This window comes from Lynx rufus, unplaced genomic scaffold (genome assembly GCF_022079265.1).
Source record: "Lynx rufus isolate CCGP_SWC_20201006 ecotype Redwood Valley unplaced genomic scaffold, mLynRuf1.p SCAF_14, whole genome shotgun sequence".
NCBI classification, from domain to species: domain Eukaryota; kingdom Metazoa; phylum Chordata; class Mammalia; order Carnivora; family Felidae; genus Lynx; species Lynx rufus.
This window is the reverse complement of record NW_025814828.1, coordinates 16116926-16131926: the sequence shown is the minus strand read 5'-3', so window position 1 is coordinate 16131926 and position 15001 is coordinate 16116926. Positions and strand designations below refer to the sequence as shown.

The window sequence follows — 15001 nt, the reverse complement described above, 5'->3', positions numbered from 1 at the left end:
GGAGAACTTGTTTATAGTTTCAATCCATGCATAAGGTATATAATTTAGCAATACAAAAGTATATATAATTTATAAGCCGATAGGTGTACAAATATTGGGTATATGCTAATTTAATTTAAAAAAATTATTTTTTGTTGGTAAGGATATGCTACCAAAGGTTCTGAGACATTTCTCTAATCACTTTAGCTAAATGACCCAAGAGATACAGACCAGTTACAAAGATCAAGGGAATAAGTCTGTATGTTCCTGCCATTGATCTTGGATGGGGAACCACCAGAAGCCTATGACATTCTCAGTGTGGAATAATGCTAAAAGCCTTGTTTTAGAAGTCACTAGAAGTCAGAACCTGGAATTGAGCCATAAGTCTACCAGTTACTGGCTTATGTTCTTTACTTAATCTCTTTAAACTTCAGACTATATTCAAACCATTTGACCTTTAAAAGGTCTGTCAAATTTCTAGTGGGGAATGGGGGAGTCTGTAGAGAATTCGGAGATGTTTTTGCTTGCTCTGAGGTATACTCCACCCTGTTATTATCAACTCTAACATTGATATGTAGTTAGAGATTTGTCATGAAGCATAAGATAAAAATGTGAAAAAGTACCTAACCCAGAGTTGGTACATGGTAAGTGCTTAATAAATATTTGCTGGATTTTAATCCAAATCTTACTTAATTCCATGTATGCACTGTTCTTTGAAAGTTTTCTTAAAATTTTTTTTTTCAACGTTTATTTATTTTTGGGACAGAGAGAGACAGAGCATGAACAGGGGAGGGGCAGAGAGAGAGGGAGACACAGAATCGGAAACAGGCTCCAGGCTCTGAGCCATCAGCCCAGAGCCCGACGCGGGGCTCGAATCACGGACCGCGAGATCGTGACCTGGCTGAAGTCGGACGCTTAACCGACTGCGCCACCCAGGCGCCCCTGAAAGTTTTCTTAAAAGAATTTAGTAATTTGCTTCCTGCCTTTGCTAATATAGCTACAAATAGCTATCGTTCTTGAGCCCTTGTACACCAGTGTCATTTGCAGAGAAGGGGTGCCCAGGAATGGGGCAGAGTCTCAGAGTCAGGTAATGCTTGATCCTACCCTAATACCTACTACACAAGATGTTTGTGAGAAGTACAGGGGGTAGTGCATGTGAAATTACAAAATAAAGGACTAAACCATATTAGGAGATTGTTTTATTGTTGCCAAAGTTCTGAGAGAGTCCAACATGATTAAGCTGCCTCACTGTAGCACAGCCTACAAACTTGTGTCTTACAGAGTAAAATGCTGGGCCTGGATGTATTTTTTGACCTATTATAGGAGCTTTTCTTCCTTTTACTATTCATTTTCAAAACCTGCCACATTAGGATACCTAATATTCTTTTTCAGAAATCTTTGAATTCCATATATAGCCAACATTCTGTCTCAGTGTTAATTGAGTTCAAACATTTATGTAAAACAAGAATAATAAAAATAATGAATTATTTGTGTACAGCACATTTAGATTCTACTAATAATACTTAGGCACTCAGAAAAATAACATCATAGGCCAAAAAAAAAGAAGTAAAAACAGTCTTTGACAGTCTGAGTTTTGTCTTACTGTAGTTTTTGGCTGTAACATATAGTACATGTCTTGATTAAATAAGGTATACTTAATCTGCTAATCCCAGAGTGAATAAGTAACTGAAATTCTGTGTATACTTGGATGTATTTTCAACCTTTCTCTCCTTTCTGATACTTTCGCTCAGATACACTGAAGCATCCACTGTCTTTAAAAATCTTCTTAACCCCGGGGCACCTGGGTGGCTCGGCTGAGCATCTGACTTCGGCTCAAGTCATGATCTCACAGCTCGTGAGTTCGGGCCCCTTGTCAGGCTCTGTGCTGACAGCTCAGAGCCTGGAGCCCACTTCAGATTCTGTGTCTCCCTCTCTCTCTGCCCCTAACCCACTTGCATTCTGTCTCTGTCTCTCTCAAAAATAAATAAACATTAAAAAAATTAAAAATCTTCTTAATCCCAAGACCTTCCACTGTTCATTATGCTAAATAGTACTTTTTTTTTCCTGTGTCTAATCCTCTGTCCAAATGGTAAATCTTTTTGGGTTTTGTGTTTTAGAGCTATTCCTTTCTCCACTGTCAGATCTCAAGTAGTCCTAGAAACAGAACGTATCTTAACATATTTCCAACAGAATAAACTTCAGCATACTGATTCAAATGGCCCTGCTGAGGATAGAAATCTCTATGTTTGCCTTGGAATATTTTTCAACTCATCTCCCAAAAAGTGTGTGTGTGTGTGTGTGTGTGTGTGTGTGTGTGTGTGTGTGTGTGTAACATTGGTTCTACCAAATACAAGCACATGTCAAAGCACAGCAGATTACTCCAATCTGTTTTCAGACTTCTTTACACCCTCTGCACTCACCCCATGAAACTATTTGTTCTAATTGTCTCCAGTAGGAAGAATGAAGAGTTGGAAATACTCAGTGCTAATGTCAAGTAGAAGTTAAATTGGTCTATGCAGTGGGCTGCTATTATTCTCTCTTACATTTAAGTTGAAAGTACGTTGTGGGTAGAGCATGTGATTCTTGATCTCAGGGTCATGAGTTCAAGCTCCATGTTGGGCATAAAGCTTCCTTAAAAAAATAATAATTTGACGATTTCTAATATGATATGTTAAATTTATATTTCTTAACTTTTAGCTGGAGAAAGTATCTCTGACTCTCTTTTCTTTCTTTATATTTGCATCAACAGGAAGAAGGCAGTATCAAAGAAATTGCAATCACACATCATGTAAAGGAAGGACATGAAAAGGCAGATCCTTCCCAATTTGAACTTTTAAAAGTATTGGGACAGGGATCATTTGGAAAGGTAAGTCATGAGTGTGTGTTTTTAAAAAGTTTTTTGGGGGGAATTCATGTGTATTTAGTACAGATGGGGAATGGAACTATTTTATGAAATACTGATCTCCCTACAAGCAGTGTTTCTATGTTCTTACATTTCTCACTATCAGTAAGTGTTGGAAAGTGAATAAAGTCATTGAAAAGTACACTGGAAATGTTTGTAAATTGGCAGTATTCACTTCATATTCATTTTATCTTCAAGAACATGTGACCTCTCTAAGGGGCGCCTGGGTGGCTCAGTCGATTGCGCAGCTGACTTTGGTTCAGGTCATGATCTCCTGGCTCATGAGTTGGAGCCCCACATCTGTGCTCACAGCTCAGAGCCTGGGGCCTGCTTCAGATTCTGTCTCCTCTCTTTCTGCCCCTCCCCTTCTCGTGCACTGTCACTCTCTCTCTTTCTCTCTCTCTCTCTCTCAAATGTAAATAAACATAAAAAAATTTTTTTAAAAAGAACATGTGACCTCTCTTAATTGCACTTTGCAAATGATTAAAAATCGAAAAATATTCCCTTTGTACACTTTATGATACTCTTTTTGAGTCCTCATGTAGAATTGGAAGGTGCTCTTGCAGATAAATTATCACAATATGTCTCAGTTTTCCCTCCAGACTATCCCTAATACCCGTAGAAAGTAGATGAATACTTCTAAGGAATTAGGGTGGGGATTGCCAATATGAGTCATGAAATTTTGGGGACTTACATCTTGTCTTTAAAATGAATATTGGGGCACCTGGGTGGCTCAGTCAGTTAAGCCGCTGACTTGGGCTCAGATCATGATCTCACGGTTCGTGAGTTTGAGCCTACTGCATGTGCTCACTCACTCTCTCTCTCTCTCTCTCAAAAATAAATGAATATTTTTTTTATTTTTTTTTTTTATATGAAGTTTATTGACAAATTGGTTTCCATACAACACCCAGTGCTCATCCCAAAAGGTGCCCTCCTCAATACCCATCACCCACCCGCCCCTCCCTCCCACCCCCCATCAACCCTCAGTTTGTTCTCAGTTTTTAACAGTCTCTTATGCTTTGGCTCTCTCCCACTCTAACGTCCTTTTTTTTTTTTTTTTTTTTTTCCCTCCCCTCCCCCATGGGTTCCTGTTAAGTTTCTCAGGATCCACATAAGAGTGAAACCATATGGTATCTGTCTTTCTCTGTATGGCTTATTTCACTTAGCATCACACTCTCCAGTTCCATCCACGTTGCTACAAAAGGCCGTATTTCATTTTTTCTCATTGCCACGTAGTATTCCATTGTGTATATAAACCACAATTTCTTTATCCATTCATCAGTTGATGGACATTTAGGCTCTTTCCATAATTTGGCTATTGTTGAGAGTGCTGCTATGAACATTGGGGTACAAGTGCCCCTATGCATCAGTACTCCTGTATCCCTTGGGTAGATTCCTAGCAGTGCTATTGCTGGGTCATAGGGTAGGTCTATTTTTAATTTTCTGAGGAACCTCCACACTGCTTTCCAGAGCGGCTGCACCAATTTGCATTCCCACCAACAGTGCAAGAGGGTTCCCGTTTCTCCACATCCTCTCCAGCATCTATAGTCTCCTGATTTGTTCATTTTGGCCACTCTGACTGGCGTGAGGTGATACCTGAGTATGGTTTTGATTTGTATTTCCCTGATAAGGAGCGACGCTGAACATCTTTTCATGTGCCTGTTGGCCATCTGGATGTCTTCTTTAGAGAAGTGTCTATTCATGTTTTCTGCCCATTTCTTCACTGGGTTATTTGTTTCTCGGGTGTGAGCTCTTTATAGATTTTAGATACTAGCCCTTTGTCCGATATGTCATTTGCCAATATCTTTTCCCATTCCGTTGGTTGCCTTTTAGTTTTGTTGGTTGTTTCCTTGGCTGTGCAGAAGCTTTTTATCTTCATAAGGTCCCAGTAATTCACTTTTGCTTTTAATTCCCTTGCCTTTGGGGATGTGTCGAGTAAGAGATTGCTACGGCTGAGGTCAGAGAGGTCTTTTCCTGCTTTCTCCTCTAAGGTTCTGATGGTTTCCTGTCTCACATTTAGGTCCTTTATCCATTTTGAGTTTATTTTTGTAAATGGTGTGAGAAAGTGGTCTAGTTTCAACCTTCTGCATGTTGCTGTCCAGTTCTCCCAGCACCATTTGTTAAAGAGGCTGTCTTTTTTCCATTGGATGTTCTTTCCTGCTTTGTCAAAGATGAGTTGGCCATATGTTTGTGGGTCTAGTTCTGGGGTTTCTATTCTATTCCATTGGTCTGTGTGTCTGTTTTTGTGCCAATACCATGCTGTCTTGATGATGACAGCTTTGTAGTAGAGGCTGAAGTCTGGGATTGTGATGCCTCCTGCTTTGGTCTTCTTCTTCAAAATTCCTTTGGCTATTCGGGGCCTTTTGTGGTTCCATATGAATTTTAGGATTGCTTGTTCTAGTTTCGAGAAGAATGCTGGTGCAATTTTGATTGGGATTGCATTGAATGTGTAGATAGCTTTGGGTAGTATTGACATTTTGACAATATTTATTTTTCCAATCCATGAGCAGGGAATGTCTTTCCATTTCTTTAAATCTTCTTCAATTACCTTCATAAGCTTTCTATAGTTTTCAGCATACAGATCCTTTACATCTTTGGTTAGATTTATTCCTAGGTATTTTATGCTTCTTGGTGCAATTGTGAATGGGATCACTTTCTTTATTTGTCTTTCTGTTGCTTCATTGTTAGTGTATAAGAATGCAACTGATTTCTGTACATTGATTTTGTATCCTGCCACTTTGCTGAATTCATGTATCAGTTCTAGCAGACTTTTGGTGGAGTCTATCGGATTTTCCATGTATAATATCATGTCATCTGCAAAAAGCGAAAGCTTGACTTCATCTTTGCCAATTTTGATGCCTTTGATTTCCTTTTGTTGTCTGATTGCTGATGCTAGAACTTCCAGCACTATGTTAAACAACAACGGTGAGAGTGGGCATCCCTGTCGTGTTCCTGATCTCAGGGAAAAAGCTCTCAGTTTTTCCCCGTTGAGGATGATGTTAGCTGTGGGCTTTTCATAAATGGCTTTTATGATCTTTAAGTATGTTCCTTCTATCCCGACTTTCTCTAGGGTTTTTATTAAGAAAGGGTGCTGGATTTTGTCAAAGGCCTTTTCTGCATCGATTGACAGGATCATATGGTTCTTCTCTTTTTTTTTGTTAATGTGATGTATCACGTTGATTGATTTGCGAATGTTGAACCAGCCCTGCATCCCAGGAATGAATCCCACTTGATCATGGTGAATAATTCTTTTTATATGCTGTTGAATTCGATTTGCTAGTATCTTATTGAGAATTTTTGCATCCATATTCATCAGGGATATTGGCCTGTAGTTCTCTTTTTTTACTGGGTCTCTGTCTGGTTTAGGAATCAAAGTAATACTGGCTTCATAGAATGAGTCTGGAAGTTTTCCTTCCCTTTCTATTTCTTGGAATAGCTTGAGAAGGATAGGTATTATCTCTGCTTTAAACGTCGGGTAGAACTTCCCTGGGAAGCCATCTGGTCCTGGACTCTTATTTGTTGGGAGATTTTTGATAACCGATTCAATTTCTTCGCTGGTTGTGGGTCTGTTCAAGCTTTCTATTTCCTCCTGATTGAGTTTTGGAAGAGTGTGGGTGTTCAGGAATTTGTCCATTTCTTCCAGGTTGTCCAATTTGTTGGCATATAATTTTTCATAGTATTCCCTGATAATTGTTTGTATCTCTGAGGGATTGGTTGTAATAATTCCATTTTCATTCATGATTTTATCTATTTGGGTCATCTCCCTTTTCTTTTTGAGAAGCCTGGCTAGAGGTTTGTCAATTTTGTTTATTTTTTCAGAAAACCAACTCTTGGTTTCGTTGATCTGCTCTACAGTTTTTTTAGATTCTATATTGTTTATTTCTGCTCTGATCTTTATTATTTCTCTTCTTCTGCTGGGTTTAGGCTGCCTTTGCTGTTCTGCTTCTATTTCCTTTAGGTGTGCTGTTAGATTTTGTATTTGGGATTTTTCTTGTTTCTTGAGATAGGCCTGGATTGCAATGTATTTTCCTCTCAGGACTGCCTTCGCTGCGTCCCAAAGCGTTTGGATTGTTGTATTTTCATTTTCGTTTGTTTCCATATATTTTTTGATTTCTTCTCTAATTGCCTGGTTGACCCACTCATTCGTTAGTAGGGTGTTCTTTAACCTCCATGCTTTTGGAGGTTTTCCAGACTTTTTCCTGTGGTTGATTTCAAGCTTCATAGCATTGTGGTCTGAAAGTATGCATGGTATAATTTCAATTCTTGTAAACTTATGAAGGGCTGTTTTGTGACCCAGTATATGATCTATCTTGGAGAATGTTCCATGTGCACTCGAGAAGAAAGTATATTCTGTTGCTTTGGGATGCAGAGTTCTAAATAGATCTGTCAAGTCCATCTGATCCAGTGTCTCATTCAGGGCCCTTGTTTCTTTATTGACCGTGTGTCTAGATGATCTATCCATTTCTGTAAGTGGGGTGTTAAAGTCCCCAGCAATTACCACATTCTTATCAATAAGGTTGCTTCTGTTTATGAGTAATTGTTTTATATATTTGGGGGCTCCGGTATTCGGCGCATAGACATTTATAATTGTTAGCTCTTCCTGATGGATAGATCCTGTAACTATTATATAATGTCCTTCTTCATCTCTTGTTACAGCCTTTAATTTAAAGTCTAGTTTGTCTGATATAAGTATGGCTACTCCAGCTTTCTTCTGGCTTCCGGTAGCATGATAAATAGTTCTCCATCCCCTCACTCTGAATCTAAAGGTGTCCTCAGGTCTAAAATGAGTCTCTTGTAGACAGCAAATAGATGGGTCTTGTTTTTTTATCCATTCTGATACCCTATGTCTTTTGGTTGGTGCATTTAATCCATCTACATTCAGTGTTATTATAGAAAGATACGGGTTTAGAGTCATTGTGATGTCTGTATGATTTATGCTTGTAGTGATGTCTCTGGTACTTTGTCTCACAGGGTCCCCCTTAGGATCTCTTGTAGGGCTGGTTTAGTGGTGACAAATTCCTTCAGTTTTTGTTTGTTTGGGAAGACCTTTATCTCTCCTTCTATTCTAAATGACAGACTTGCTGGATAAAGGATTCTTGGCTGCATATTTTTGCTGTCTAGCACCCTGAAAATCTCGTGCCAATTCTTTCTGGCCTGCCAAGTTTCAAAAGAGAGATCAGTCACGAGTCTTATAGGTCTCCCTTTATATGTGAGGGCACGTTTACCCCTTGCTGCTTTCAGAATTTTCTCTTTATCCTTGTATTTTGCCAGTTTCACTATGATATGTCGTGCAGAAGATCGATTCAAGTTACGTCTGAAGGGAGTTCTCTGTGCCTCTTGGATTTCAATGCCTTTTTCCTTCCCCAGTTCAGGGAAGTTCTCAGCTATTATTTCTTCAAGTACCCCTTCAGCACCTTTCCCTCTCTCTTCCTCCTCTGGGATACCAATTATGCGTATATTATTTCTTTTTAGTGTATCACTTAGTTCTCTGATTTTCCCCTCATACTCCTGGATTTTTTTATCTCTCTTTTTCTCAGCTTCCTCTTTTTCCATAACTTTATCTTCTAGTTCACCTATTCTCTCCTCTGCCTCTTCCATCCGAGCCGTGGTGGTTTGCATTTTGTTTTCCATTTCCTTTAAAGCGTTTTTCAGCTCCTCGTGACTGTTCCTTAGTCCCCTGATGTCTGTAGCAAGAGATTCTCTGCTGTCCTGTATGCTGTTTTCCAGCCCAGCGATTAATTTTATGACTATTATTCTAAATTCACTTTCTGTTATATTATTTAAATCCTTTTTGATCAGCTCATTAGCTGTTGTTATTTCCTGGAGATTCTTCTGAGGGGAATTCTTCCGCTTGGTCATTTTGGATAGTCCCTGGTGTGGTGAGGGCCTGCAGGGCACTTCCCCTGTGCTGTGGTGTATAACTGGAGTTGGTGGGCGGGGCCGCAGTCCGACCTGATGTCTGCCCCCAGCCCACCGCTGGGGCCACAGTCAGACTGGTGTGTGCCTTCTCTTCCCCTCTCCTAGGGGCGGGATTCACTGTGGGGTGGCGTGGCCCGTCTGGGCTACTTGCACACTGCCAGGCTTGTGATGCTGGGGATCTGGCGTATTAGCTGGGGTGGGAAGGCAAGGTGCACGGCGGCAGGGGGGGCAGGCTTAGCTCGCTTCTCCTTAGGTGATCCACTTCAGGAGGGGCCCTGTGGCAGCCGGAGGGAGTCAGATCGCTGCCGGAGGTTTGGCTCCGCAGAAGCACAGAGTTGGGTGTTGCGCGGAGCGAGCAATTTCCCTGGCCGGAGCCGGTTCCCTTTGGGATTTTGGCTGGGGGATGGGCGGGGGAGATGGCGCTGGCGAGCGCCTTTGTTCCCCGCCAAACTGAGCTCTGTCGTCCGGGGGCTCCGCAGCTCACCCTCCCTTTGTCCTCCAGCCTTCCCGCTTTCTGAGCAGAGCTGTTAACTTATGACCTCCCAGACGCTAAGTCGCGCTTGCTGTCGGAACACAGTCCGTCAGGCCCCTCCGCTTTTGCAAGCCGGACTCGGGGGCTCTGCTTGGCCGGCGAGCCGCCCCTCCGCCCCGGCTCCCTCCCGCCAGTCCGTGGAGCGCGCACCGCCTCGCCGCCCTTCCTACCCTCTTCCGTGGGCCTCTCGTCTGCGCTTGGGTCCGGTGACTCTGTTCTGCTAATCCTCTGGCGGTTTTCTGGGTTATTTAGGCAGGTGTAGGTGGAATCTAAGTGATCAGCAGGACGCGCGGTGAGCCCAGCGTCCTCCTACGCCGCCATCTTCCCCCTGACCTGTGAATATTTTTTTTTAATTTTAAATATAAAAATAAAATAAATTTAAAATGAATACAAAGGTTGCATTGTATTCAGTGATGTCCAGGTTTGTCTTTACTATCAAAAAATGTTTCCCAAACCCACCAACTAAAATTGTTCCGCAAAATGCAATATCTTCATTCTTCTGCTAATCCGTTTCTCAGTGATAGGAAAATTCTGAGATTGCATTCAACTTGCACATTGCAGTGCTTCCTTACCACCTCCCTGTGAGGAGACATTTGAAGATAATGTGCTTTGCAAACTTCAAAACAACACTTGAGCTTCCTTGTGTATTTTAGAGGGAGTCTTTAGCAATTCTTGGTTAATATAGGTAATTTATTACAGCTGTTAACCTCTTTCAACCCCCCCCCCCCAAAGTGATGCTTTTAATTCACATCTAGGTTAAGTAGGCAGAATAACATAATGGTTGCAAGTTTGGGCCCTATAGGTCAGTCAGACTTGGATCCGATTTTTTTTTCCTTCTGCCTAACTTGCTTCATGTTCTTGAGCAAGTTATTTAACCTCTTAGAGCCTCATTTTCCTCCCAGTCAGTCATTAAGTATTGAAATTCCTCAAGGTTCCATTCTAGGCTTCCTTCTCCTCACTCTACACTCCCTACTAATTATTTTCTCTATACCCACTATCTTAATTATAACACATATACAGCTGTCTTAACAGATTTCTATCTCCAATCTAGATCATGCCTCTAAGCTCTGAACTCTGGACAGCTGCATATTTTTTTCTCTTAACGTGTCTCCAAGGCATTTTAAACTCAACATGTCTAAGACCAAACTCATGATTTTCCCCTGCCCCCCCCAAACCTGCCCTGTTTCATTTTTCTCTGCAGCTATGAATGGTATCCAGTTAAGCCAAAAACTAGGGAGTCATTTTTGACATATCCTTCTACTGCCTACCCTTTCCTCTTGCCACCCACCCACCAATCTAATCTGTCAGTAAGTCCTATTGATTTAGTAATGATTTCTCAAATCTTGTCTATCCTGTCCTTCTCCACTGCCACTCCTCAAGTCTATGGAACCACCATTTCTCCCTGGCTTATTGAAGGAGGCTCCTAACTGGGGCTTCCCAAATTTATTCTTTTCTCAAGCCACTATTTACATAACAGCCAACAAGAGCTAATCTTATACTTTAGTAGCCTCCCTTTGTCTTTAGGATAAAGACATATTCTTAAGATATCTGAGGAGCCCCTTTTTGTGGTGTCTAGCTACCTCAGCAGCATCACTTTATGTATTTTTCACTACCTGTGTTCTGGCCACACTGTCCACCTTTTTCAGTCCTTATGCACCAGGCTCCATCCCACTAGAAAGCCTTTGCACATGCACTTCCCTCTGCACGCAACACTCCACTCCACTCCCACCCCCTCCTCATCTTGTTAACTCCTCTCATGCTTATGATCTCAAAGAGGTCTTCTCTGCCATTCTGACTAGGTCATATTCCTCTATTTTACCCTGTCAGAACATCTTATACCTCATCTTCACAGCACTCACCACAATTGCAGCTTTTCATTTGTGTAGTTGTTTATTGGCTGTCTCTTATATATTCATTCCATGAGTGCAGGGGACATGCTTTGTAACATGTCTCAGCATTGAGCTGGCAACACAGTACCTATCATATAATTCTGGAAAAAAGCAATGAGTAAATAATAGTCCTGACCTCATAGGTTAGTCGTGAGAATTAAATAATATAAGGCCATGCACATAATATCTGCTGTGGAGTTGTATTATCCTGCAATGCATTACAGATAAACCCAAATATATGGGTTCCTTTCTATACATTAGATTTTCAAGGAATAGAGTATTTAAGTTGCCAGAAGTTAGCATGCATCTCCCTTTATTTCTTTAAAAGTAATTTAAATACCTTACTATAAATAGCAAACATTAAAAATACAGCGTCTCCTTTCTTACTCATCCTAAAAAGTCAGCGTAAGCCAAGGAAACAGGAATGACCTGTCAGAGCTTAGAATAGCTTCATGGGGGAGTTCGAAAGGTCACAAATGCTCTGGTGGGGGAAGATCTGATGGCATCTGGGACCGCTGCTGCTCCTGCTACATTGACTGGTAACCTGCCAGAGGGAACATTAATAGTGCCCTAAGCAGGAGCACAGAGCTGGGTGGCTGGCCTGGTTCTCGTTCCAATACATCCACTGTGACACTAGTCAAATTATTTAACCTCGCTAAGCCCTAGCTTGGGCAGTTATAAATAGGCATTGCTCAGTCCTCCTGCCTCCCAAAATTATCATGATGATGTATTACAAATGCTTGTGAAGGTCCTTTGCAAACTAACATATGCTGAAAGTATTAAGGTAATCTTTTTTTTAAATGATTTTATTTTTGAGAGAAAGCATAGGGGAGAGGCAGAGAGAGAGGGACATAGATAATCTGACAGCAGAGAACGTGATGTGGTTCTTAAACTCATGAACCATGAGATCATGACCTGAGCTGAAGTCAGATGGCTATCCAACTGAGCCACCCAGGCAGCCGATGTGGTAAAGTACTTTCAAAGAAGGGTGAAGAAAGCTTGCAATCCACAGGGAGAATTTTTCTTGTACGGTGGCACAAAGAAGCTTGGTTAGAGAATCTTAAGAATAAATATTAGAAAAATCCTAATTATCTCCACCTAATTAAAATTTATTTCTGTTCAAAAATACTAATAATCGTTGCTTACCTTTAACATTTGAATGTCATTCCATCTTAGGAACCTGATTAAGAATGCTTTTTTTCTCCCTAGTTTGGCTCCGTGCTAACTGGCTACAAGGAGCTAAAGAGTGGAGCATCACAGAGGGGGATAGGATGGGGGGTTTGGTTTGGGGAGAGGAACCTCCAATGCATCAGGGTTTCTGTGCAAGTTGTGGTGCTCTTTACTAGGCTTGAGGTCATTGCCAATCACCTTTAGCACAATTTCTCAAAGTGAGGAACTCTGCCTTGCCCTAGAATCAGTTGAATGTAGTATTTTTTTTAATTTTGTGCTAATAACCTGGCATGCTAGTGCATATAATTGAGAGCTGACCTTAAAGTTAATTGTTGATTATAATTGCTTCTCTTCCCATCTGTGGCAGCTCAATAACACTGCTAGGTAGAAAAAAGAGTTGGAATTCAGGTCCATTTAGCAAGTATGTGTAAAGATTTCATGAAAAAGATCATCAATCACTATGTGGTACACCTGAAATTAATATTACCCTGTATGTTAACTAACTGGAATTTTTTAATGTTTATTTAATTTTTTTGAGAGAGAGAGAGCACGAGAGAGCTCGCGACTGGGGGAGAGGCAAAGAGAGAGGGAGACAGAGGATCTGAAGCAGGCTCTGCACTAACAGCTCAAAGCCTGACATGGGGCTTGAACCCACGAACCATGAAATCATTACATGAGCCAGTGTCAGGTACTCAAGTGACTGAGCCACCCAGGTGCCCATTTTATTTAAATGGAATTTAAATAAAAACTTTTTAAAAAAAGATCACAAGCCTAATGATCAAAATGAATAGAAGAGATTTATAGGTAGTCTTGTATTAGCCATGTTATAGCACAACCATGAATTATCTACAGCAGACTTTATTCATTTTGCATAAATTTCACACTGTATTTTGAAAGCAGCTAAAAATATTTGGAAAGCCAAGAAGCTCAGTAACATACCTAGGAACTATGTTTTGCATATTTAGATATATGTGATAATTTGATTTTTGAAAGGTGGGGTTCTGGCTTAAGTCACATTAAATATTTGTGAATACAAGAAACAAATATAGAGAACAAACTGAGGGTGGACGGTGGGGTGGGAAGAGGGAAAATGGGTGATAAGCATTGAGGAGGGCACTTGTTAGGATGAGCACTGGGTGTTGTATGTAAGCCAATTTGACAATAAATTATATTTTTAAAAAAGAATTTAAAACTAGAATATTAAATAAATAACAGTCAACGGGGCGCATTGGTGGCTCAGTCGGTTAAGCGCCGACTTTGGCTCAGGTCATGATCTCACATTTCATGAGTTCGAGCACGGCATCAGGCTCTGTGCTGACAGCTCAGAGCCTGGAGCCTCTTCAGATTCTGTGTCTCCCTCTCTCTCTCTGCTCCTCCCCTGCTCACACTCTGTCTCTCTCTCTCTCTCTCTCTCTCTCAAAAATAAATAAAGATAAATAATCAAAATTTAAAAAAATATTTGTGAATAGCCTTCTTCAATGTAACTGTTTTAAGTTGTTCTGCCCAGCAATGAGAAATTTATGTGTAGTTTTCATACATAGAAAAGACCAATCATCAATGAATAATTGTATCAACAGAAAATTGTGGTCAAGGGGAACAACTGTGTGACAATTTTTATGGAATCAGAAGAATTTTTGTTTTGTTAAAAGCAGAGCAATGACCACCTGTGTTATACTTCAAACAAGTTAGGCTTTTATCTAATTATGACATAGCTTAAAAATGTTTATTTGTGTCTTATATGTGACATGCTTTTCGAGAATTGGCAAACAACAAAAAGAAAGAAAACAATGTATTCACTTATGTTGACACCTCAAGTTATAGCCAGCTGTTACAACTCATTGTACTTATAATTGATACATAAGGAAAATCGGCCTCTACAGTGTATTAGAATCTTTCTAATAATAAACTGTATTATAGAAAGGGTCTCATTTTTAACAGTGGTGTCATTTGTGATACTTTGTCAAACTTTCTTTCTCTCATTTAAATACAGGTTTTCTTAGTCAAAAAAATCTCAGGCTCTGATGCTAGACAGCTTTATGCCATGAAAGTATTGAAGAAGGCCACCTTGAAAGGTAAGTGCTGCGACTATTTATAACGTTTGTGTAGTGTAAACAGACTGAAAGGTCTCAGTAGATCTCCAGTGACTCCTAGGCCAGTTACTTACATTCTGAATCTGTTCCTATTACTGTCTTTAAATTTAGACTTTCTTTTAGTGAATTTTTCCTACTGGGCTAGGAATCATATGGCTAGTGAGAATGGGAGTTGCCATATTATAAAAGTATCGTAAATTCACCTTGGGCTTATGCAAGTAGAAGTTGAGAAGATTCAAACTGGGTTTGATTCATCTTCAAATTAATGTCATTATTTTAATGTTTTGAAAACTTACTGATTTACTGGATGCAAAATACCGTTTATTTTAAGGACTTTATCATCTTGGTCTCCAAGTAAATTTTTATACTAAGCCTCAGATTTTGAACAATCTTATGTAGGATTTGACTCTTACAGGTAAATAGTCATTTAGAGGAAATTACACATAGTTCTTAAAATATTTACATCTTCCTTTTATGTAGTAGTATTGGTTATTTTACCACATAACCTCCAGTTGTTTTT

General features: G+C 40.2%; 1 protein-coding gene across 4 annotated transcripts in view; it reads left to right on the top strand.

Moving 5' to 3' along the window:
• The window catches only part of RPS6KA3 (ribosomal protein S6 kinase A3), a 126772-nt gene that overhangs the window by 58063 nt on the left and 53708 nt on the right, over nucleotides 1-15001 (top strand). For all 4 annotated transcript variants that reach the window (XM_047075988.1, XM_047075987.1, XM_047075989.1 and 1 more), the window contains 2 exons: nucleotides 2729-2845; nucleotides 14382-14463. In XM_047075988.1, the coding sequence (XP_046931944.1) occupies nucleotides 2729-2845; nucleotides 14382-14463 (199 nt within the window). The remainder of the gene's footprint in view (nucleotides 1-2728; nucleotides 2846-14381; nucleotides 14464-15001) is intronic.